The sequence below is a fragment of the Aythya marila genome (genome assembly GCF_965140915.1).
Source record: "Aythya marila genome assembly, chromosome: Z".
Lineage (NCBI taxonomy): Eukaryota > Metazoa > Chordata > Aves > Anseriformes > Anatidae > Aythya > Aythya marila.
The window spans coordinates 74701499-74727789 of NC_139080.1; the positions used below are offsets into that span (position 1 = coordinate 74701499).

At 39.0% G+C, this 26291-nt stretch overlaps 1 protein-coding gene across 2 annotated transcripts; it reads left to right on the forward strand.

Annotated features, from left to right (window-relative positions):
• SMC2 (structural maintenance of chromosomes 2) lies at positions 1-26137 on the forward strand. Of its 2 annotated transcripts, XM_082782616.1 has the most exons (25): positions 1-208; positions 405-639; positions 1297-1446; positions 2126-2248; positions 5075-5113; positions 5300-5410; positions 5581-5625; positions 6146-6379; positions 7013-7162; positions 7821-8054; positions 12073-12232; positions 12795-12912; positions 13663-13801; positions 14057-14176; positions 14489-14696; positions 15239-15374; positions 16435-16559; positions 17313-17506; positions 17823-17966; positions 18244-18438; positions 19000-19200; positions 20055-20171; positions 21734-21894; positions 24436-24583; positions 25482-26137. In XM_082782616.1, the coding sequence occupies exons 2-25, from the start codon at positions 472-474 to the stop codon at positions 25629-25631; spliced, it is 3570 nt and encodes a 1189-aa protein (XP_082638742.1). In that variant the 5' UTR covers positions 1-208; positions 405-471; the 3' UTR covers positions 25632-26137. The 2 variants fall into 2 exon arrangements, 1 of the variants encoding a protein (XP_082638742.1); XR_014319283.1 differs by lacking the exon at positions 25482-26137 and having other exon boundaries at positions 21777-21894; positions 24436-24574.
• The last annotated feature ends 154 nt before the right edge of the window (positions 26138-26291 follow it).

The following is a 26291-nucleotide window of genomic DNA, read 5'->3' on the forward strand; positions in this document are numbered from 1 at the left end:
CCTCTCCCTCCCTCTCCAGAAAGGAGGAACGGTGCGAAGCGCGCCACCGGAGACAGGCAGCGCGGCGGACAGCCACGGCCAGGGCGCTGCCTTGCAACGGCCGCGGGCGCCAAAATTGAAGCGGCGGTTAGTGGCGGTTGGTGCTGCCCGTGAGGAGCGGGGCCCGACGGGGCGCTGGGGTCTGTTTCCAGTTATTTCTTCGCCTGAGGTATTAATAATTAGCCTTTATTTTCCTTGGTCCGAGGTCCGAAGTAGGCTTCTGTGTAAAAAATTCGCTTTGTTTGCTTTCCCACAGCCGCGTTCTCCTCCCGTTTCCGTTGGCGTTCAGCTGTGCCTGACAAAAAACGCGAATTTTTAAATTCTTTTTTAAAATTTATTGTATTTTTTTTTTTCTCTCAAAACAGGTATTTACAACCAAGAGTCGTTTCTCCGTATCCCTGGGAGGAGTACCCGGCCCGGTCGCTTGGGAAGATGCACATCAAGTCGATCATACTCGACGGGTTCAAGTCCTACGCGCAGAGGACGGAGATCGATGGCTTCGACCCGCTGTTCAACGCCATCACCGGCCTGAACGGCAGCGGCAAGTCGAACATCTTGGACTCCATCTGCTTCGTGCTGGGCATCACCAACCTGACGCAGGTAAGGAGGATTGAACAGGCCTCTCTTCCGTCAGCAGCGTTTCGTTATTATCGCCTTTTGGGTGGTCTCTGGTGGAAGATGCGAAGTGGTGCCTCTGTCCAAAAAGATACCACTTTGGAGGCAGCAGCCTGAGGCTGACTAAAGGCAAAACTTGCTTATTTGCATTAAATCTCTGCGCTTCTTGATCACATTCCCAAAATTTGACCAGCTGTTTCATCAGAAGAAGCAAAAAGCCATTTTCTCACAGTGGTTGCCATTTAAAAGAAAATACGTATGTTTGTATTAAACACATATTACGTAAACATTGTGTGTGCTGAGATCAAACTGAGTCTTTGTTCTCACGTGATGTTGTTTTCCCCTCTGTAATTCTAGGCCAATTGAATAGACCTCCAAGGAACACTTTCTGTTTCACTTTCTTCTGAACTGTGTAGGGAATAAATATTTTTAAAATACAGACACTAGTGATGAACTAGTCATCTAGCTTTTTATTCTTCTAAACAGACATCCTGTTTTCCTCAGGAAACTCATGCAGAAACAGCTAGGTAACTCACTATAATTTGAATGCTCTGCCTGTGGTTTTACATGTTATGAAATTCTTCACATTTAAACACTTTGAAGCTCATTCAAATTTTTTAAAAAATTATTCCACGTGTTTAGGTGCGAGCTGCCAACTTGCAGGATCTTGTTTATAAAAATGGGCAAGCAGGAATTAGTAAAGCAACTGTGTCCATTATCTTTGACAATACTGACAAGAAACGGAGCCCACTGGGATTTGAAAGCTGTGATGAGATCACCATCACCAGGCAGGTGAGTTCGTAATGTATGTATTTGTGTAGGAATCTGCATACATTTTTACCATACTCAATAGAGTGACTCTTAAAGGGGAAAAAAAAAATAAATTTTAAACTTCTTGAGCTTTTGTAAATGAGGCAATGTTTCCACAGTGTGATTAGTAACAGACTGTAGAAGCGGAACCAGTGTACTAGATTAAAATTTTAAATTACTTGGGAAATAAGTTTAGTGTAATTAAATACAGTGTATCAATAATGTTTTCTATATAATTAAATGTAGTATATCAATAATGTTTTCTACAGAGTTGCACACAAACGTAATAGCAGTGGTATTATGCTCCTAAAACAAGTTCTGATTTTCTATTTTATGGCTTTCTTCTTAATTTCTGACTTGTGGGTTGAATTTTGTCTCCAAGAGCACAGGAACCTTCATAAGAAAACCTGCAGAGTTTGGAAGTTGTCTTGTAAACCCAGAACAAAAATGTTGCCCTCTGTGACTGATTATTTTATGTTAGCACTAAAAAGACATCTGAAATACCGATCAGATCTGTTTTGATGTTCCATATGTGTATGCAAGGCTATATAATATGGGACTTACTCAGATTTTTGATCCCTTTAAGTCATTAGCTTGTATTCCCACAATCAAGCTGCTTTTAAATCATATGAAGTTTCTTCTGCTCCTCTTTCTTGCCCAGGTTGTCATTGGAGGTAAAAATAAGTATCTCATCAATGGCTTGAATGCTACCAACACTCGTGTACAGGACCTCTTCTGTTCTGTTGGACTCAATGTCAATAACCCTCACTTTCTCATCATGCAGGTATTGTGTGCATCTTTCTAAAATTCAGAAAGTATAGAAGTGTCATTAAATTTGTGGCAGGACAGGTAGTGGCAGCTGGCAGCTAAATACCACGCAGCTGTTCGCTCACCCTCCCCCCTCCCTCTCTGGGACGGGGGAGAGAAATGGAAAGTGAAGCCCGTGAGTTGAGATAAAGACAGTTTAATAAGACAGGAAAATAATACTAACAAAATAATAATAACAATAATAATAATGATACAATGGTGATAATAGGAAAATAATAATAATATGTACAAACAAGTGATGCACAATGCAATTGCTCACCACCCGCTGACCGATGCCCAGCTTAACCCCGAGCAGTCCGGCCCCCTCCCCCCGGCTAGCCACCCCTATATATTGTTTAGCATGACGTCAGATGGTATGGAATACCCCTTTGGCTAGTTTGGGTCACCTGTCCTGGGTCTGTCCCCTCCCAGCTCTTACTGCACCCCCAGCCTGCCTGTTGGCAGGACAGAGCAAAAGGCTGAGGTGTCCTTGGCTTGGTATAAGCACTGCTCTGCAACAATTAAAACATCGGGGTGTTATCAGCACTCTTCTCATCCTAAGCCAAAACACAGCATTCCACCAGCTACTAGGAAGAAAATTAATTCTGTTCTAACTGAAACCAGGACAAGCTTAAACAAGTCAAATATCTATTATGTAGCTAAGGTTTCCAGCAGAAACATAACTTTCAGCTCTTACTCTTTCTTCTCATATGCCTTATTGCAGGGTTTTTGTAAAAACATATACCAATTTTGTGTTCCTTTTTATCTCTTTATCTGATAAGTTTTTCCCTTAGTATTGCATTTAAAAAAAAAACGCTTTTTTTCCTGTTTGGTAAATTCTATGTTAATCAATATTTTGTATGAAGTTGATATACCAGTTGAGAAAAGAAAAGTTGATCAAGTGAAAAGACCCTTACAAATTTTAATACAAGGACTAAATAAACCTTTGAAATATTTGCACAGAATAATAAAACATAATAGGCTTTACTGTTTCAAATTGTTATAAATGAAGATACAACTCAATCTGAATTTAGTAACATTTATAAAAGGCAAGTAAACAGCGCTGAGTGCTCAGGGAGTCTACACTCTACCAACACGCACACACAAACATTGAACTTTCTAACTATACAGAACATTGCTTTTACATACTAAACCCAAGTACACCTACACGGATGCACAATCAGAAAAAGTATCAATTGAAACATAAATATGGCAAAGCTTTAAAAGGCAAGTGTTTAACAAACAATCCTTGAAGGCTATTACTATTAATGTCTATGACTGGGGAAGCATAGTTGGAGTTGGTAATCCTGGTCGAAGTGCTCCCACATCTTCCATGACTTCATTCATTTTTCTCAGATCATATAACAATCTCCATTTTCCATTCCTTTCTTGATTACACACACCGGGGAATTCCAGGGCTAGTCGTGGGAACAATATATCTCGCTTTAAGTTGTTCATCAACTGGGCCTTCGGGCTTTATGTATCCTCTTCAAAGGGAAAGATTTCAGTCTCCTTTTCAAGGCCAATAGGGCCTGGGTCAAAAGGCACGTCCAGGTCACCAGGGGGCTTAACAGCAAAGGCCTTCGAAGGCTGTAGCAGTGGAGGGGCCGATGGTGTAGCAGGAATACTGGTGAACAAACCTGCAGTTCCCTCACTATCTGGCAAACCACACGTTTCTGATTTGTGGCCCTACATGACTCTTTAGGGCCTCAGAGACTGTTCACCAGGTGCCAAGCAATCTCACTGCAACCTTGTCATTTTTTGTAGCAGAGTCTCACACCCTGACCTCAATTTGGTCCCACGTTTCAGGATCATAAACTGATTGTTAATAAAGGGAATAAGCTGTAAGGTTACCAGGACAGTCTTTGTTCCTAAGGATGTATGATTCCCCATAATGCGCAACTGCTGACCAGTGCGGGTCCGCTTCTCAGCTGGAGCTTCTTCCCAGCTCTGGTGCGCCCAGTTCCAGCAACTTTCTGTACGAGCTTCTTCGGGCTGTTTGCTGAGTTTGGCTGAACCCATCTTCATGAGGGTGATCAATGTGCCTGTTCCAGTCCTGGTCCTTGTTCTGCTAGCCTGTCCCTATTCATTTATTTTTTCTACTGATTTATTGATGACGTAACTTCATTGTATCATGTTGTCTTTTTTGTTTTTCTTTATCTTGAGGACAGGCTCCCTTCTTATACCCTTCACCCCACAGCAGTCCTTTTCAAACAACTTGTCATTGGTCAAACAACTTTGCACAGCAGCCAGCAACCCCCCAGCAATTTCCATGCCTTAAGGGCGAGAGAACAAGCAACCTGAGACTGGCATGGCATGGCGTGTCTCCTGAATCACCCTTCTTTATTCCCTCTAAACTCTTTACATTCCCAATGGCCTCATTGTTAAGATGTTATCACCAACCACAGGGCTTTCGAACCCCATGGCCACACTCCCCCATCTCCCCCTTCTTTATTAACATCAACCATCTTCTTGACATGAATTTTTATTCCACGTATCACAAAATAGAATTGTCCCAATTTCCTGTTTACTTAATTATTCATTTATTTTTAAAAAGTCAGTATCGCACCCATTCTACTCCCCCTTGTCAGATACGAGCTAAGCGACCAAACAGCCAACCTACAATTAAGAAGTTATTTAAGATTTGCAAAGTGATTGTATAAAACTAGATTATCCTTACAGGGAAAAAAAAAGTGTTTAAGCTTGCAGTATAGCATATAAAATGAATGTGTGACTTTTAATTTTATTTTTTAGTATAGCATGGTAAATAGTCATCATTTTTGATTTATCTTTCTTTAACCAGGGACGAATTACCAAAGTCCTAAATATGAAGCCACCAGAGGTAAGAAAACTGTGGGATTTTTTTTTTCTGGAATTTTACTGGTTTATTTTGAATGACAAGAATCAGTATTTTGGGTGGAAAATAACAACAACAACAAAAAGTAGGGATATATGATGTTCAACTCAGTTCTGAGTCGTTTGACGTTATACAAAGAAGTAACGTCAGAATTTTGATGTTTTATTTTAGATTTTGTCAATGGTTGAAGAAGCAGCTGGTACTAGGATGTATGAATGCAAGAAAATGGCTGTCCAGAAAACCATAGAGAAGAAGGAAGCCAAACTGAAAGAAATTCAAACGGTACTATATGTTGGAAAGTGTACTTTCTTTTAGTTGTTCTAGATACTGAGTAACTAGTGCAGCGTGTTTTTTTTTTAACTTGTACAATATTTCATTTCTGTGTGTGGAACTAGCCATTAACACTCAGAGTTTTAAAAATCCAAATACAGATGTTCTGGTTTGTGTTTCAGGTCTTAAATGAAGAGATCACTCCAAGTTTAGAGAAACTGAAAGAGGTAAGTAATAATTAGAAGAGTGGGAGAAAAAAGGGGGGAGCCTTTAAAGTACTGAATACTTTCAGCAGCTCTGACCTAGTGTGTGGTAGCTAAGACTTAACATGTTTTCAGGCTTTGTAGAATCTTTTAGGAGATATAAAATTTATCTTCTGTCCAAATGCAGACAATGTTATGTGCAGTACTTGCAAGACATCCTGAAGAGAAATGTAAGGAGAAAGAACTAAACAAGAGAAGTAATAAAAATAGCAGTTAAATTTCTATTTTTAGTTGTTAAAAATCCTGTGTCAAGTGGAGTTCCTGCTATGGAATCAGCTACAAGTGTATTTTTATCTAGGATTTTCTTAAGCAGATTTGCAACGTACAATACCGAATATTTCTTAACATGGAGGATCCTTCCTCTTATCAACATATATTAGTAATGTTAGAAATACTTAGAAGTTTTCTATAACAGTCCTACTTAATAATATTTTTCCACTAAATTTTAGTGTTTTTTCTTCTAATTGGTATCTTTTCTTTTCAGCAACGAATGTTCTATCTAGAGTACCAAAACGTAGTGCGAGAAATAGAGCATTTCAGCCGCCTCTGCATAGCCTATCAGTATGTTCTGGCTGAAGAGACAAAAGTACGCACTGTTGATACATTAAAGGAAGCAGAGACAAAGATAGGAAAGATTCAAGAATCATTGGCTGAGAATGAGAAGAAGGCAAAGGAACTTCAGAAAGAAATAGCAGAGTTGGAAGAGGAAAGGAATAAGGTGAGATGTGCTTGTCTGAAAGTATTAATAGAAGGAATTATATGAGCAGGAAATTATTTTTCTAGATAATATACCCTTTGATTTTTATCTTCCTGTGGCACTTTGTTTAGCTCATACACTGTTCATTATCATTCACAGCCACTGTCTAAATGATGTCCATTTAAGATTTTCATGTCTGAAAGGCTTCATTACCAATTGCTGTAAATTAGTAACTGAAAAAGATAAGGTTTTCCGCTTGTTTCCATTGTGCATTCAATGGTAAACTTTGCCAGGATTTTTTTTTTCCACTTTTTGTTAGCATCTCAAAAGAAACACATTTCAAACAGGAAACACGTTCAAGTCACTAGTGACCTCAGTTATGGGGGCAGCAAAATTGGTTAGATCCAGGGTAGAGCCCACAGGGTGTTTGGATGCCTAAATGCAGCTTTTGTACAGGGGCAGTATCCCATCATAACTAGTGTTGAGCTCTAGTGGCTTCAAATCAGTTTGTATTTCTGAGGGAATAGAGGTTCTAGCCTGTTTGCATTGGAGTATGTCTGCTTCATTCATCTTCTATGCATGCATATCTGTGAACAGGTGAAATATTACAGATACTGTATCATTACATTACATTTCTGTTGTTTCTGATTGTAGGAAATTGGTGATGCATTCCAGTCACTGGAAGCTACTCTTTCAGAACTTCAAAGACTTGATGCTAAAGCAAGAAGTGCTCTTGATCTCCTGAACGAGAACTTAAAAAGTGAAGAGAGTAAGCACAAAGAACTGGTAAAATGCATGCAGGAGGTAAGACCTTATACATAATTTTATTTTTAAGCGCTAGAGTAGTTCAGATTGAGAGGACAGCACTATTTTCTTACCTCTCCAAAGCTGATTGGCAAGAATGTCACCAGGAAGGCAGAAACAAGTAAAGGCATTATTTGATTTACATGGCACAGGTAGTAGGCTCCTATTAAAAACAGATGTGATGATGAAGAAAGTGAAGCTCTCTATTGTTGGCAACTTTCTTTTAATCTCAGGAGGGTATTCAAATTCTTTCAAAAAATATTCTCCACTCTGGAGGCCTGGTATTCTTAAAATTAAAGGAAAAAAAAATGTTTCATATTCTTGACATTTAATTCTATTTTCATGAAAGAGGAACACTCAAAGAATAAATACTTTAGGGATGGCTATTTTTTTTTTTTTCCTAGTTCTTGTGCAGTTGTCATCAGTTCCTGACTTTCATCTTTCTGTAGATTTTCAGTGCACTCATAGGGCAACTACACATTTGAAATATGCAAAGATGGATTGCAAAACCAGAAAACCTGACAAAAGGTTACAGAAATTTAGTTGGTGAAAGTACTTGTAGCTATGCATCTGAACAACATGTAAATGTGTATTTGAAGTTAATGGAACTTAAGTTCTCTGTTCCTTTTTTTTGTTTGTTTCTTTTTGTTTGCTAAAGGATTCTAAAGCATTCATGTCAAAGCAGAAAGAATTAAAGAAGATACAGGAAGAGCTAAATGCTTTACAGAAAGAAAGTAAAAAAGACACGGATGCTTTAGCTGCAGCCCAACAGAATTTCAATGCTGTGCATGCTGGCATGTCTAAGAATGGTGACGGTGAAGAAGCTACTCTTGCAGACCAGATGATGACTTGCAAAAATGAAATTAGCAAAGCTGTAACAGAGGCTAAACAGGTAAGAGTCAAAGCTCTGCTAACACACTCTTGGAACATCTATGAAAAAGATTTGTAGAATATCTGTGCAAGATATTTTGTAGGTTGGCGTAAGCATTAAGGTAACTTTGATTTAAACAGCTTATTTAGAAAGTAATAATCTTGTGCTGATTTAGGGAAAAGCTACAACATGGCCATGAGGAAGTACAGAAACTGGCATTTGAGACATAAAGCAGGACTCAGATGACTAATAGTATTGAATAGGAAGAAATTAAGACAGCTACCTATGATATATGCTTACACTGTAGGAATTAAATTATTTCTATATTAAAACTAGTAGAATCAAAATAAATGACTAAGTGGATAGTTCAGAAACAACTCCTCAGTTTTCACCTTAGTTACATTGTGTGCCAGCAACACAGCTGAAACAGATGCCACATCTTTTGTCTTAAGATAGCAAACTTCTGCTGTTGTGGTTCTTATGAGGGATATAAATTTTCTGAGTTAAATGTGCACCTTCCTTGTCTCATTTAAGAAAAAATTCTTTCAGGAAAAAATAATACGGGTGTCTTTCCGCCACATAATTTTACCTTTTTTCTTCCCTTTCTTGAACACTCTTCATGTGCTAATATATATTACTGTATCCAAATACTTGGAATAGAATAACTCAGTTGGGAGGAACCTTGAGAGATCATATAGTCCAACTACCCTGACCACTTCAGGGCTACCAAAAGTTAAAGCATGTTACTGAGGACAATGTCCCAGTGCCTCTGTGGTGGTTTTACTCAGCTCCAGAGGCTGAGAACCTGTGTCCCTCTCCCAATTTGTCAATTACCATTTCTCTAGAGAGGGATCCAAACTGCTTGGCTTCATTGCCTTCTAATTGTTGGGTATTGGCCCTGGCATTGAAGCAGCCAGGTGAGGATGTGTTCACCTGGGTGTCGACCGTAATCCTTTCGTATTTCTCACAATTCACTCAGGGATAAGGATTAAGTGGTTTCTGATTCCTTTATGATTTTCATCTCTTCTTCCTGCTGTTTTTGTGATGGCTCTGCTTTAGAGGTGCCTGCCTTTTCTCCTTCTCCCTCCTTCTCAGGAGAGGCTTCTTCCCTTACTAAACGAACTGACTTCTGTTTCCATTGTTTTGACTTGACTATGGGGGCGACTGATACCATAGTTGGTTGGCCCTCTGGGTCAGCCACAGCATGTGTTACCTGGTCATCAGACTCAGAGACTTCTTCCCTCTCTTCAAGCTGCTGGATGATATTAAACAGTGTTTGATAGGAGTAAGCCAGGACCCAGCACAATGCTGCAAGCTGTTGTTCTCCAGCATTATCAGGTCCAGGACATATGACTCTCAAACATTCTGTCAGGTTTTTAGGATTTAGCACTTGCCTCAGGGGTGAAGTTCAAAACTATTGGAGGAGACACCCATGACAGGTACCTGCCTATATCCTCCCACACACCTTGCCATTTGCCACAAGACTGTTTCGAGACAGATTCCCGGGTAAGCTTCCTAAACAATCGACTAACCTTAGAGAGAAGAGGAAACCTATTATTCAGAATTTGAAATAGCAATACATGGGTTACACAAAGATATTCAAAATACTTCCAAACTGTTGTAATTAGCCCACTGTGAAAGAAGGAGGAGGTACCATTCCTGACATTATTCATAAACTGATATCCAGATGAGGAAAGGAAGGCAGTGTAGTTCTGAATATTCTCTAAAAGTTAGTTTCCATAAGACCTAAATGAGAACAGTGCAGAGCCTGAATTAAACTCAAGGCCAATGCTTGGCAGCGCAGCGAATTCAAAAAAATAATGAGCACAGATTGTAGCACGTCCTCGGATCGGATATAGAGGAGAAAGGAGAACATGGCACGGATGGCATGACATATGATCAAACAAGCCACTAATAGGACACTGAACATGGTGACTAGCAAATAAGTGTGTTAGTTGTAAGCGTTTTAATCAATTCTGTTGTTATCTCAACCCTTTGAGCCCCACGTTGGGAACCAAAAAGGACTGCAGTGGTTTTACTGTGCTAGGCAGCTAAACACCACAACCGCTCTCTCACTCCCCCTCCTTAGGTGAGGAGGGGAAGAAGTAAAGTAAAGAACAACTCACAGGTTGAGATAAGGATAATTTAATTAAAGGGAAAAAATAATTATTATTATCATTATTATTTTTATTATTAAGGAAAGATTATTATTAACTAAACAATTTAAAGGGAAAAAAAAGGAAAGGGGGAAAGGAAAAAAAGAAAAACAAACAAAACAAATGAAGGCTATGTGGAAGTGCAGAGGAAAGAAATTACTCTCTGCTTCCCAGAAATGAGCGATGATTGACCACGTCCTTGCAGCAGGGCCTCAATGCACGTAGCTTGGTGTTCGGGAGGAGGACCGAAGTTTTTTCAACAAGAGCCCACCCCTCCCCTCTTCTTCCTGTTTCCACCTTTTATTGCTGAGTGTGACACCACATGGTATGGAATATCCCTTTGATTGGTTTAGGTCAGCTGCCCTAGTGATGTTTCTCTCCTCACTTTTTTGCCCACCCCATAGGAGGGTTAGAGAGAGTCCCGATGCTGTGCCACCGCTGCTCAGCAGCTGGCACAACACTGGTGTAATACCACTGCTGTTCCAGCTACAAGTGCAGAGCACAGCACTGTATGGGCTGCTGCAGGGAAAGCTAACATCCCAGCCAGACAGCCTCTTAAACACTGACAGGCTTGGGGCACCAACCACCTCTAGGAAAGCGTGTTCCAGTGTCTGACCACCCTCATGGTAAAAGAAATTTCTGCTAATATCTCATCAGAACCTCCCCTGGTGCAGCTTTGTGCTGGTCCTATGCATACTGTCATCAGTTAGCAAGGAGGAAAGACCAGGACCTCCCCTCCTAAGAAAGCTGCAGTTGCACTGTGGCCAAGAGAGCCACTGTGGCCTAACATCACCTGTCCCACAAGGTACTCACTATTCTAAAACAATGGAGCTAGGAGGGCACCTTTCCTATTTGGCTCACTCTGTAGTTGCGACAGGAAGTTATCTTCAATATGTTTTAGGAATTGCTGAGGCTTGCTTGTCATGCCAGTATGCTATTTCCAGTTTATGTTAGGGAAGTTGAAATTGCCCATAAGGACAAGGACCTCCATCTTGTCTGCCCTGCCTGTCCCTCCTGAACAGCCAGTTGCCCTCCACCCCCACCACTCCAGTTGTGGGCTTTCCTAATGTTTTCTATAAGTCTCACTAATGCCAATGGTATCACAGCTCTGGGAGATGACTGAAGCTTCCAGTTTGTCCTGTTTGTTCCTCACACTGCATGCATTGCTATTTGGGCATTCCAGGTGTCCTCCTGAACCCACAGAGCTCCGTGGAGCAGCACAGATTCTCACATTATCCCTGCCACCCTCAAGACAGTGCCACACCATCCCTTGGCATAACGTCAGTGTTCCTAACAGTATCTCTCTCCCCAGCTGACGATGCTTTAAAGAGGTCTTTTCCAACCTAGAGGATTCTGTGAATTTAAGCGATGTCGTTGGCTGGGGAGGCTGACAGGGCAGCTGGTGAGCAGAGCAGGCAGGCCGAGCAGGCCGCCTGCTGGCTTGAGTGCATTCCCCTTCCTGCATGAACTGCAACATAGACTTTTTTGTCCCTGTTTGCAGTCCTACTTGTCCGTGGTGCTCCCCAGGAATGGGTTTATATCCATATTCATGCTGTTTTAAACTGGCCATGGGGTTGGCTAGCAGCACTAACTCTTGCCTTGCCCTCTCATGACGCCGGTTGCCAGCTGGCCAGTGTCTTCATACACATGGCTTAAGAGGGTCACAGCCCAAAAACCCACTCAGATACATGATTTGTGCTTTTATTTACAAATCACCAGGACCCTTAATTTTAAAGGCCGGGGCTGCTATTTGCTATTGTTACAAACAGTGGGATTTTTTTAAGGAAATTAAGGGAGGACTGAGATAGTACTAATGTCCTAAATGCGTACTCAAAGATTCTCCTTAGAGATCTGTTGGTTCCATGCTTTCTTATTCCTTGTAGGCCCAAATGAAGTTAAAATATACACAGCAGGAATTAAAGACAAAACAAGCAGAAGTTAAAAAGATGGATGGGAGCTACAAAAAAGACCAAGAAGCCTTTGAAGCTGTCAAAAAAGCAAAAGAAAAACTAGAGAATCAAATGGAAAAACTAAGCTACGAAGGTTTGTATAGACTTGTGGTGAATTGTTTGGGGGGAATCTGGGAAGACATATAGAAGGAACAGAAAAAAATAGGTATATTGCTTTCATGTGCAACGCAACTTGTCTGGTCAAAGCTCAACAGCTCTTGCCTTCCACAGAAAGTAGTTTGAATTAACTTAATTTGATATACTGTAAGACAACACTTTTAAAGCTTGAGCTTTAAGCTTGAATTTAGAAGGAAAAAAATGACCCATCTCCCTGTTTCTTTACATTTTTTTCCTACATAAAATTTGTCTTATTGTTTCTAATTCCAGATAACAATTGTCATGAAAGATATGCAAAAGTATAAATTGATATTTCTGAATCAATTTCAATTCACGTTCACAGAAGGACATGGAACTTTTTGCTCTTTGCATGTTTAATCTTGTTAAAGTGCTAATTTGTTTAAGATGGAAATTTAAAAATAATTGTAGAGGTTATCTATTCTCTACTTATATAAATACCTGTATAAGCAGTGCAGCATACCGATTTTTAAGCTACTCGATTTCTGTGCTCTGAATGTGTCTTGTGTTCAACTCTTCAGATGCAAAGCAAGGAGACCTTTTAGAAAAAAAGAAGCAATTGACTCAAGACATTGCTCAGCTGAGACAGTTATATGACAGCTTAGTAGCAAAGTTTCCTCACCTACATTTTGAATACAAGTAAGATCTCAGTGTTATCCAGAAACACATTTGAAAGTGGGTTTTGGTGCATTTTATGTATGGTCTTAAGAGAATTATCAATTCCTTAACTGTTGTCTTTCTTTTACTGTCAGTGAATTATGATTATCTTATCTGATACAAATGGAGGGATGAGTAAAGTCAGGAAATGTTAGCTGAATTAATGAGCAGCAGGGGAAGGGATGCAGTCATTCTTAAAATACAGGCTTATCAAAATCATTTAAATGTAAAAGTTTAGTGACATGGTGTTTGTAAGCTGGAAGTCAAGGTCCGTAGCTGAAACTACAGTATCCAACAGTCTGTACAATTAATTACCATTAATTTTTAGAGTTCCCTTTGAGGACTGTGAATAAACTTGCTCTGTGGAAGTCAATGTTGTGTCTGTCTCCACCAATCAAATATAATTATCCCCACATTTATTTGCTTATGTAAAAATCACTCAGAACATATTCCTATAGCTGTGCTAATAATAATAGGACCCAGAGTAAAATCTACAAATCATACCAAAATCAGGAAGGACATTCTTCTATTGCCTTTGTAACTGACTTGTTGTTGGGAAGTCTCTCGCTGTAAAGTAGTTAGTTTAACCTTTTGCTGCTTATTTTCTATGATTTTTCATTCTTACTAAACAGCGCAAACTATGGTGTGAGAAATAGTTTTTAATATAGTTTTTAAAGATACGGGGGAGAAAACAGAACATGTGGTTATTGTAACTGTTTGTTTGTTTTTAAGACATCCAGAAAAGAATTGGGATCCAAGCCTTGTGAAGGGCCTTGTTGTAACTCTTTTCACCCTGAAAGATGCAGCCACAGCAAAAGCCCTAGAAGTGGTGGGTGGAGGGAAACTCTATCACATTGTTGTGGATACAGAGGTACGTGTATTACTTTAATACAAAGCTCTGAATACTGAGATTAGGTCATGGGATTCAAGGTTAGCAAGCGTGGGCATAATGACTGTATGCTTAAGAGGTGGTTTGGACCCGTGTACATGTTCAGATTAATTCAAAAGGGTAATGCGTAGTTACTGTCAACAATGTAATCGAAATGCAATGCCATACTATCTTAATTTTCAAATCACTTAGATATTTAGGTATGTTCTGACATGTAACTCTTCTCATTCATTCTAGGCTACTGGCCAGAAGCTTTTAGAAAAGGGTCAGCTAAAGCATCGATACACCATCATTCCACTAAACAAAATTTCAGCCAAGTGTATTGCACAAGAAATTGTCAATCTGGCCAAAAGCTTGGTATGTAAATAAATAAACTTGTGTGCTGCCTTTTTTTTTTTTTTTTTTTTAATTTCTTGCTAAAAATATAAGCCTTGTAATAGCCATACTAAAAAGAATTTCTACAGGGTTTGAGGGTATCTTATTTTTTTTTTTTCCTTTTGTATAGTTTGAGCTATGCAGTGTTTAAACTGGTTTTAATTGTCTTTTAATTGAAATCATGTTTTAAAACGTAATGATGTTTTGGAAAGTATTTTTATCAAGAGAAGACAAATGGAATTTGAAAATTCTTATATCTTAAGGCATGCTAATTACATTTCATTTTATTTCTAGGTCAAACATTTTGATGATGTGCATTTAGCCATTTCTTTGATCGGGTATGATTGTGAACTACAGAAGGCAATGGAATATGTCTTTGGAACAACGCTGGTCTGTAAAGGCTTGGATAATGCTAAGAAAGTGACTTTTGACAAAAGGATATTGAAAAGAAGTGTTACGCTTGAAGGAGATGTATTTGATCCCCAGGGCACCCTTAGTGGAGGCAATTACCGTTTTTTCCATATAATATTGCATTCTTATTGATTTCTTTATTGCTCTGCATAAGTTTTTGCAAAAATGAATAGAGATGTTTTTTGTTTTAGGCTCCTGCTGGTAATAATGCTTTTTGAGCAAAGATTTGGTGGTCATACACTTAAGTAAAAGTATTAAACTAGGAAAAAAATGGCAAACTATTTGTATAACTTGCTTTTTATTTTAAATACTATGTATTATAAATCTGTTTTTAGCTATTGAAATCTCTTGGAAGAAAGTTAAAGAAATGCTATGAATTCAAGCACTTTTTGAGGTAATTCATAATTAATTTGAGGTGATTTCATAAATGACATTTAAAGTTGCTTGATTTCACAAAATTCGTTTGCAGTCTCTCCCTGTTGAGAGCTGTTGTAATTTCAGTCCACCTGTTTTTCTGTTCTGTAACGAGAACAAAGCATAACCCAGCATAATAGTCACCATCTAGAATTCACCACTTGCCAGGGCTGAATCTAATTCCAATTAGATTAACTTTGTGTTTTCTTCACCGAATAGGTGCAGGTACACAGACTGTACCAATATTGTCAAAAGTTCAAGAAAAGAGAGAAGCTGAAGTCAGTCTCAAAGAAAAGACGTCTGAACTTGCCGCTATAGAGAAAGAGCTGGCGAGCTTACATAATGTTTCTGAAAAGTAAGGTTTGCCCTATAAAATGGTCTGTTATTTGTCTTATGTGGCTATGAATAAATCTTAAAAAAAAAAAAAAAAAAATGTTTTTTGGAGGGGATAGGGCCTGTTGCGAATTTAATATGCAGAAAAGAATGATTCCCACCCCCTTTCCCTGCATAATTTAATTTGTAAGTATAGCAGTCAAAAGGCAAATGTAGTTTTGGAGAACTCTTTCAAGAAAACATTATTTGGTGTAATGCAGAAGAAAAAGAAAACATAACAATTTGGCATACAATAGTATTTATTTGAGATCACCTGAAATTTTCTGGAGTTGTCCTGAAATGCACTCAAGAATGGTTTCAGTCGTATTTTGTAACACACATCTAGAATTGCAGTTTGTGATAGTTCTTAGTGTTCTCCAAAGGAAGTATAGAGGTACTAAAGGGAAATGATTCTTTGAGTTATACTGCTATAAGGATTTAAGTTAAATAATTTTAACTATATTTGAATTTTGAGCTACTTAATTACTGGAGATGTTTTTAAAAGATGGAGTATAAAAATACATATTTAGTCAGTTCTATAAAAATCCCATAAGAAAGTAGTGTTATGCAATATGCTATCTACCTGCTCGATTTATTTTTCAGGTTGTTTTAAGTCATAACAGGTTCTGGAAATATGACCAAAATAAGGAATGAGTTTTGCATTTAGATACTTTTTTTTTCTTTGCTGATTCTATGTAGCACCTGTGATACAACTGGCTGGAATAACATGAGCTCTGAATTGTTTCCAAACTCCATGTGTTGCATTTGTTTGTTTTTAATGTACCTTATCAGGGCTACACAACAATGAATGACATGTATAATAATTTACCTACAAACTTCAAAATTACTTAAAAAGATATTTATACTTACATGTTTGTTTATCTTTATAAAGATATACTGGTCTTCTGTAAATGTAATTTTATTTGTATTATAGTCATCGTACCTCTCATTGGAATGGGAAGTACAGAAGTATTTATTTCAACTTCAAAGCTGAAGTGCTGGGTACCCCTCCTTTTAGCAGCATATCATGTCTGTCTTCAAAGGTACCAGCAACTGAAGCAGGAGTGGGAGATGAAGTCTGAAGAAGCAGAGCTACTGAAAATGAAGCTTCAGCAAAATGCTTATCACAAGCAAGAGGAAGAGCTGCTTGCTCTGAAAAAAACCATTGGTGAGACAAATATGTTTTTAATCTTGTAACTGAGAACTAATTGCAGAGAATGAGATGGTTTGGCTGCTTAAGTAGCAGAATCTTTGCTTAAGGGAAAAAAACAGCTTTGAAAATTAGCTTTATACTTTTGGAGTATACAGAGATACAGAATCACAGCTGAGAAGCATAGGTGGGTTTGGGACAAGGTTTCTTCAGATAAGCTTTGTTGTAGAGCTTGCATCCTTATTAGGGGTTTTATATTCTTTAAAATAGAAAGAAAAATGACTTTGCAGAGACATTTTTAATGGATTTGATTCCATAGCTGAGTAATTTTGTGGCTTTTTTTTCCAAACCCTCTGTTTCCATACACATTTAAGGTTAGCAAAATAAACAGTTTGAATGACAGGAAAGCAGTGGAAAGAAGTACTGTTGATATTTCTAAGGAAAAATGTAAAAGGAATCAAGTAAAGACAAAAATGGACAGAAATGATAACGTGGACATAGTACACTATGGATGAGGTAACTTGTTGAGTAGCTGTTTAATAACTTGCTTTTACAACAGATTTGGCATAGATTTGCCCCTGTTTTCTTTAACAAATGGTTTTCTGTTTGGTGTCTTAAAGGAATCACTGAAATAGCTGACTTCAGTAACTAGCAAATGTACGACTTTTTTTTCTAGTAGAGGCAAAGATAAACTTATTTCTATTGGAGGCTAGGGTTTAAGCTTAACGATAAGAACACTGTTCAGTCTTAGTGCTACATTTCTTGATTCAGTGGAGTGTGAAGAGACATTAAGGAAAACTGAAGAGAGTCAAAAGAAAGCAGAAGAAAAATACAGGGTATTGGAGAATAAAATGAAAAATGCAGAAGCAGAACGTGAAAAAGAACTAAAGAATGTCCAGCAGAAGTTAGATGACAGCAAGAAGAAGGCTGATGATTCAAGCAAAAAAACAAAAGAAAAGCAGCAGGTAAAACTTACTTTTGTTATCATAAAATCATTTATGGTGAAAGAGTTGTTGGCAGCCCAAAGGTTGTTGGTAATTTTCTCAATATCAGAAGAGGTTCCAGTACTCAGAAACTTTGATTCTTCTAAAATTTTAATCCTGCCAGCCTCAAAACTCTGTAGTCACTAACATGTAGAAATTGCTGATGCTTCTTTTGCAACATTGTTCCCTTGCTGAAGAGCAATTGTTCTATTATCTTCTACCTCATTGAATACATCAAACTGAATGTTAATTCCTTCCACTTAAGTAGACCTTAATACATCTGAAAACATCTGTCTAGGAAGTTGATGCATTACTTCTGGAACTTGAAGAGCTAAAACGTGAAGAGGCCAACTTTAAGCAACAAATTGAGGCTGCAGAGAAAACAATCAAATCCTACCAGGAGAAAGTTACCGCGATGGAAGCTGAGGCATCCAAGTCCAAGGTAAAAGTGAATACCGAATCTCATTATCAGTTTTCAAGTTACTGGAGATATGATCCCCTAAAGCTTAAATTGTATGGTGTATTTTTTTGTTGTTTTGATTTTCTTGCTCATTTATGTTTAATAAACTCATTTATGTTTAGCCTACGTAGTTATTTTTTTGGCTCTATGGCCATGTGTTAATTTTTTCCTCTCCTTTGCTGTGTCCTTCTTTTCTAACAACTGTTTAACATCTCCTTTTGTAAGAAGTTAGTAAATAGCTGTCTGAATTTCTTTTCAGGAATCTGTAGAGAAAGCCCAGAAGGAGCTGGCCAAGCAGAAAGAAGTCATTGCAGTACAGAATAAAAAGATTGAAGCCAAATCTGCAGAGGCAGTAAAATACAGAGAACAAACTAATGAATTGCAGCTTAATGTTAAAACGTTAGAGCACAACATGAGCAAGTACCAACAAGAGGCTGCTGATGCCACTACCAAGGTAAGGTATTTCAGAACCATACTTTTCCTTGCATCTAGTGACCAAGAGTGGTTATTTTCCTTGCCACATGAAAAGGAAATAGCCTTTCTTCATGACGAGCCTTGTAGTATTTGCAGCTCTTAATGTGAAAAGTTTTGTCGCAAGGAGGAGAAGAAACTAAAAATTGTAGCATAGCTTATCAGTATGGATTCATAGAAACTAGATCACAGAGAAGGTGGCCAATGAAAAGACTATTCTGATCTTAGGAACAAATTGTGTAACCAGTTAAAGAAATTGATCCAAATACTCAGTGACTATGGCTTAGTCCAGATACAGAAAATAAAACATGTTCCAAGTGACATATGAAGAGCATATGTGAAAGCACCTCAAAAATCTTGGTTTGTCTTAGAAATTACATGAGGCATGGTAAAGCTATCCTATGTTGTGTTGGGTAGAACAATTGATGTTTTGGAGTAATTTTAGACTGGTGGTGGTTTTTCTTGTTTGTTTGTTTTGTTTTTGTTTTAATTCAGAATTTAAAAAAAAAAAAAAAAAAGCCTCAACACGGTATCTTGTCTACAGGTAAACAAAATGTTGAAGGAGTATGAGTGGATAGCTTCCGAGAAACATCTTTTTGGTCAGCCAAACACATACTATGACTTTAAAGCCAACAATCCTAAAGATGTAAGTCAGAAGGTGCAGAGACTCCAGGCAAAAAAACAGCAGCTGGAGAAGAACGTGAACATGTCATATATGAACTTGCTTTCTGATGCAGAAGAAAAGGTAAGCATTCTGTGTATTAACCTTTAAAGATTGTGCAGGTGGGTATATATATTTATATACATTTTTATATATTTATATATAAATATATTTTTAATAATATATATTTATATTTATTTATATGAAGCTTTATATTTTCATATACTATATTTCTGAATACACCAAAAATAAAGCTAGGTTTCATGAGTTAGCAGGAAACCTTAGTTAGATCTTTGATACACACTATATTTTTGAACTATTTGATAGTGCACCAGTAAGCCAGGTCATGGATTATCTTGATTCAGAATAGTCAAAAGAATAATTCCTCCACAACAGTCCATTCTAAGTTGCCATTAGGCAAGCTTGGGTGGTATCTCTTACAGCATCTGAGAAATCCATACTTCATCAAAGTCTGCAGATCAAAAACCTGCTCATCTTAAAGAAGATAGCTGAAAGATGTTCCAGAGTTGTCTTAAATTCACCTGTATCTTGAGGTTATTACAGTTTTGTCTCAAAACCATCCATTGACTCACTCACTGAACTTCTAATACTGTTTCTTGATTAGAATAGGTTTGTTTTTCCTATCTGCATACTTTTGCCTAGAAAGGCAAATGAATCATGATTAACTTGAAAACAAGGTGCAAATTTTTGACTAACATTGGTTTTCCCCTTTGCTGACTGTTGAAAATTGAAATGCTTTAATTTGTAAATAATATCCTAAAACGTAAGTCCCACATACAGCTAAATAAATGCTTTGGATTTCAATCTTGTGGATAATTGCCGTTTCACAGTTACAGTTTTACTTTTTTTTTTTGTGTGCTCAAATTCATTTTGTGCTAAAGTTCATTGAAATCAATCTTATCTTCTCGTTGCATAAGTACAATGACTTGATGAAGAGAAAAAGAATTGTAGAGAATGACAAGAAAAAAATTATTGCTACTATTGAAGAGCTTGACCAGAAGAAAAATGAAGCTTTACAGATTGCTTGGCGAAAGGTATGTCACTTGAAAAGCAGTCTTCACATTTTAGCATGTATTTTTTCTTCAGAATCAGATTCATCTTATTGTTTTTATTGTGTTTCTCTTGTGTGTTTCCTTGAAAAAAATCTTTCCAGAACTAATCTCCGTTGCCTAGTATTTAACTTACAAAGCAGCCACTTCCATTTCTCCTGCTTCATCTCACTTTTGAGGATAAAATAGGAATTATCTGAAAATTGTGGAGATACACTCAAAACTGCAAACTATTTACCATTCTCTTTTGGTGCTCACAAAAATAAAATGAAAGTTAAGCTACTTGCATCCTGAAGTCATTGCCTTTTGCATAGACTGTATCTCTGAAATCTCTGAAATGGTTTGGGTTGGAAGGGACCTTAAAAATCATCCAGCTCCAGCCCCCCTGCCATGGGCAGGGACCCCTCCCACCAGACCAGGTTGTTCAGAGTCCCATCCAGCCCAGCCTTGAGCACCTCCAGGGATGGGGCACCCACAGTTTAAAACCATTTCCCTGTGTCTTGTCACTACATTCTCTGATATATAGAGTCCCTCTCCAGCTTTCTTGTAGTACCCCTTTAGGTACTGAAAGGAATCACTCTTTAGGTGTTTGACCAGAATTAAAATAATTCTGTCTCTGTGGAACAGCCCCATACAAAGTGGTGCTGTGGACCCTGACTGGAAGGTAGAAACAGTTGATTTAGGTTTCTGTTGTGTAAGTACTCTGCTTTCTTGCTAGTCCTCTCATGTTAGGAACTATTAAAAAAAAAAAAAAAAAAGTGTAAATGTGTAAATTTTTCCTTTTCCCTTAGTACCTGTAAAACTATTGACACTATTTTTTTTTTTTTTTTTTTTTTGCTGTACCTGGAGAATTTGTACTTCTTGGCCTTTCAGAAAATTGGTTATACCTACTCAAATAACTTCATATGCTCACAAATTAACTATTGGCTTTAATTATTACTGCCCATGCTCAAGATACCACTGTACTTTTTTGTTGCAAAATCTTGTTTGACAAAAGGATGTGAATTTTATGTTTAAAAGCATCATGGGTAGTGGAACAAGTGTTTTCTCAGATGCTTTCCTTGCCCTGAGAGCTTTTTATTCTAGGCTTACAGTTGCATCCTACTCACTATGTGGACGTTTTTTAAGTAGTCCTGGAGGAAGTAGAGTGGTGAGGATGCCCACTTGTGCCTCTTATGAGGTGCTTACACTTTTAATAGTCTTTTAATCAGGATTTTAATTGACCCTTGATAAATCTGGTGTAAAAAAAAAAAAAAAAAAAAAAGAAAAAAAGTAAATCTGAGGCAGGGCATAACCATTTTCCTGGCTGACAGCACAAAAGTCCTCCAGTATATTTATTTGATGTTTATAAAATGCTCGGTCTAAGGTGTCCTACATACCTTCCTAGGTCTTGCTTCATTTTCAGCATAGCAGAAATAAAAGATGCTGTACTAATATTTTTTCACCATATCTTCTAAACTTAAGGCATGAGAATTCACTGCTAAGTTTTTGTAGCAGCTTGTGCTTTTGATTCAAAGCTTGTTCATACATCTTTCATGGTCTTCTAGGTGAACAAAGACTTTGATTCAATTTTCTCAATGCTTCTACCAGGAGCCAAAGCAATGTTAGCAGTCCATAAAACTGGAAAAGTCTTCAATGGTATGGAGTTCAAAGTTGCCTTAGGAAATACGTGGAAGGAAAACTTGGTAGAACTTAGTGGAGGCCAAAGGTTAGTAAATTTTGTGGGTGTTTTGAAATTTGTTTTATTCCATTGTAGTTGCGTATATAGTTGATATGTCTAGCCAATTAGAGTTTAGAACTAACATAAGAAATTAATCTTTTCCCTGGTCAAGTCAAGGGCTCTGTCTTTTTCCATCCTGGCTTCATATTCAAAATACTTTTAATTCAATTTAGTTCAAGAAGGAACCTGACTTAGAAGCATGCAGTGCTTGGCATGTAATAGCAACATTTTACTCCATGGAGAATTGGACAAAACAACAAAAATGAAAATGAGTAATGGAAAAACTGCGGTAACTAGGTAATAGTGAGGTACAGTTGACACTAAGTACTCCAGTCTTTGAGTTGTAACCTCAAAAATCAGCATAGACAAGTTCTGCCCTGGATTCAAAGCGGTGTCATGGTGACCAAGTTTTCTTCTCCAGTGATCTGCTGGTGTGTAGGGCATGTGCTTCTTTGCAACTTCTGAGGAAAAACTGACGTAGTTAAAAAACAGAAACAGAATTTAGGGAGAGGTGAAATAGACGCACTTCTTGAAAGGTAGAGAAAAAGCCAGAGCTTTTCAAGAACTGCAAGTTGAAAAACAGCACTGCAAGGCTCAGAATTGAGAATAGGTGAAGCAACAGCATGATCTTAAAAAAAAAAGGGACCCACAAAAATCATCAAGCCTAACTGCCTTACCACTTCATGCTAACCAAACCAAAAGTCTGTTATTGAGGGCATTGTCCAACTGCCTCTTCAACACTGCCAGTCTTGGGGCATTTACCACCTCTTTTGGAAGCTTGCTACAGCATCTGAGCACCCACAGGGTTGTTGTGGTTTAACCCTGGGCAGCTGATGAGCACCACACAGCATCTCACTCATTCTCCTCAGCTGGGATAGGGGAGAGAATCAGAAAGGTAAAAGCAGGAGAGCTTACTAGGTGAGACAAAGGCAGGTCGATGGGTAAAGCATCATATGAGCCTCGGTGAAGTAAATGTCAATGCCAGACATGTCAAAGGGCAATAAAAATGGTTTTTATAATTACAACAGTGAAAAAAGGAAGACTAGGGAAAATGTGGGCCCTCTCCACCAGGAAACTAGTCCTGGTTACCTGGGTTATGGAGACAGGTACTCAAAGACTGTTTTTGCCTCAGTCCACCAGCAAGTGCTCTAGCCACACTGCCCAAGTCGCAGAAGGAAAAGGCAGAGACTGGGAGAGTGAAGAACTGCTGGCTGTAGAAATCAGGTCTGAGCCATCTGAGGAACATGACCGTGCACAGATCCATGGGACCCGATGAGATAGGTGATAAGCCACTGTCCATCATATCTGAGAAGCTGTGCCAGTCCAGGGACGTTCCCACTGACTGGCAGAGGGGAAACATAACATGTTTAAAAAGGGAGAAAAGGGAGACCCAAGGAACTGCAGGCCAGTCAGTCTCACCTCTGTGCCTGGCAGGATCACAGAGCAGATCCTCCTGGAACCTGGCAGGTGGAAAATAAGGAGGTGACTGGGGACAACCAGCACGGCCTCACTAAGGGCAGATGGGGCGAATCTGGCGGCATTCCACGCTGGGGTTACAGCATTGGTGGGTAGGGGAGGAGCAGCTGATGGCATCTGCCTGGGCTGTGCGAAACACTTGACACTGTCCCCCCTGATATCCTTGCCTCTGAATTGGAGAGACATGGATGTGGTGGATGGAGCACTCGGTGGTAAGGAATTGTCAGAATTGTTGCGATCCAAGCACTGTGGTCAAGGGCTCCGTGTCCAGGTGGAGATCAGTGCCCAGTGGTGTTCCTCTGGGGTCGGTACTGGCACCAGAGCCGTTTAACATCTTTGCCTGTGACACAGAGACTGGCATCGAGGGCAGCTGCAGTGAGTTTGCTGATGACAGCGAGCCGTGTGGTGCGGCCAGCACGCAGCGGGGAAGGGCTGCCCTCCAGAGGGACCTGGGCAGGCCTGAGGTGGGGCTGTGCGAACCTCATGGAGTTCAACAAGGCCACCTGCAAGGTCCTGCAGCTGGGCCAGGGCAATCCCGAGCGCAGAGACACTAAATGACCTTTAAGGTGTCTTCCAACTCAACTCACCTGCACACTTAGCATGCATTCAAGTCCTCATCCGGCTGATCTACAGGAACATTGAAGAGAGCTGGCCACAGACTGGAGCTCTGGGGAAACCCAGCTGTGAGGGGCTGCCCGCCTGGCGCAGCCCCATTTACAGAACCCTTTGAAAAGGCTGTAGCAGCTGCTAACTCCTCCAGCGCTGCAGGGTGAATCCCATCAAGCCCTGCGGACGTGGGGACATCGAGCCAATACAGCTGTGCCCTTTGGATTTTGGGGACCGCAGATGGAAAGTCGCTGCTTGCCCAGTCACAGTCCTCACAGTCAGGGGGCCAGGCAGGAGTTGTGGCAGAAACTGCTACTCTCTCTCCAGAACTTAAAGCATGAATCTGCTTCTGAGAGAGCATTTCATTACTACCAAACAATGGCTTCAATAAGTGAACGTCGTCTCTCCAATGGGCATAAAACATTTCTTTCTTGTTCTCTGTGTTAGATCCCTGGTGGCCTTGTCCTTCATCTTAGCCATGCTTCTTTTCAAACCTGCCCCAATTTACATCTTGGATGAAGTGGATGCAGCACTTGATCTCTCTCACACCCAGAATATTGGACAGATGCTCAGTGCTCATTTCCGTCACTCTCAGGTATGACCGTGAAACTAGTTCATTCACTTTCTTATTTTCAGAAGCAGTCTGCTCCTACAAATTCTCAACTTTTTTTTTTTTTTTTTTATTCCAGTGTTGTTTTTTTAATCACTAAGTCATTTTAGCTGGACGTGACCCTTACGATGTGGCAACTGAAACTTCTAAGCGTTACCTCTTCTAAGCATTACCTTCTAACATAAGCAATGGTTGTAGTGGCTAAAAAAAAGCAGGCAGTAGTAGGGAGGAGTATCTGCGATATGATCAGTTTGAGGCATGACCCGTGTTGGTTTTTTTTTTTTTTTTTTGCTAGAGTTTTTTAACCTGAACTTAAATTATTTCATTTTTGGCCCTGTTAAAATAAGCCAGGCACTGGAAAGACTCTTTGGATCACTGTGGTCTACACTTGTAAAAATCACCTGTAGAATTGAAGAGATCCCTCAGACTGAGAAGTGGTATCTCTGTTTGGTGGTGGATACGACCTTTCTAAATTAGATAAAGAGGGGAGCATTTGTTACCAGTACTGTAAAATAATTTGAGTTATATCTTTAGCTTACAAAGGATCCTGCATTTTTACATGGCAACATTTTTCCGATGGTCACTGCACCAAGAAAGGTCGTGTTGCAGTGTGCTGGTACTGACTCCACGGGCTGAAGAGACCAAGCACTGGGATTGACCACAGCCACAGCTCGTAGCTACAGTGTCTGACCTGTGGGTGTTTGTTAACGGGCCTTGCACATTCCGCTGGGCTTCAGTTATATCTAGATTTACTTTCTTAAGAATTAGTACTAAGACATTATCCAAGTAAAGTAAAATATATATTTTTGGATGCATTTTCTAATCTTTTTTAACTCTTTATTTGGATAGGAGTATTTATTTTAAGCTTTCTGTTTTGTTTTAGTTTATTGTGGTGTCCTTGAAGGATGGAATGTTTAACAACGCCAATGTCCTCTACAAGACCAAGTTTATTGATGGTGCATCCACAGTTGCAAGATACAGCCAGCTGCAGAACAAAAATAATGTATCTAACAACAAAGCCAATAGGACTTAGAAAAAACAGAAGGTGAAGGAGGAAACTGAGTGACACATCAGCTGCAGTAATGGCTGCTCAGGTGTTGTGTGTCCCTGGTCTGCGGAAAGACCTAAAACAACTGCTTTCAACTTGCTAATTTCAACATTTTTAACCTTGGTACTCTAAAAAATGTATATTTTCAGCTTATAAGAATTTTAATCTATAGGACAACCACTGCCTGCACTCTTAGCTAAGCTGCTTCTAATTCTTCTGCTATCCCATTGACAATTCTAGTCCTCACTCTTCAAGCATGTACAAATAAATGCATGTAAGTAGGAGCTTGCTTTGTGAGCTGATGAGTGTTATAAATTAGACCACACAATTTACTGGTCTATTGAAATTATTTTATTAATCAAGTAATGCTACCATAATGGCTTTTAAGAAGCAAGGTCAGGAACAATTTTAACTGCCAAGCTGTTTTTATGATCTGCTGAACTGATTTATCATTAAATATTTTCAAATTGCATACTTGTTCAGTTCTTGCATTTTTCTCTCAACACAGAGCAAACTTAGAATTAAACTCTCTAATATGGTACTTTTCATCCTCGGTGGTACACCAGCAGTGCTTTGTTTTACGCAGAGACTTAAAACTCTCATTATTTGGATAAACTTGTTACCTGCCTGCATCTTGAGCAGTCC

Bases quoted from the DNA above. Each gene is read 5' to 3' on its own strand.
- SMC2 (XM_082782616.1), top strand. From the start codon at position 472: ATGCACATCAAGTCGATCATACTCGACGGGTTCAAGTCCTACGCGCAG. The intron at 13,802-14,056 runs GTACGTGTATTA...CATTCATTCTAG, and splicing joins ACATTGTTGTGGATACAGAG to GCTACTGGCCAGAAGCTTTT. The intron at 20,172-21,733 runs GTATGTCACTTG...ATGGTCTTCTAG, and splicing joins TACAGATTGCTTGGCGAAAG to GTGAACAAAGACTTTGATTC.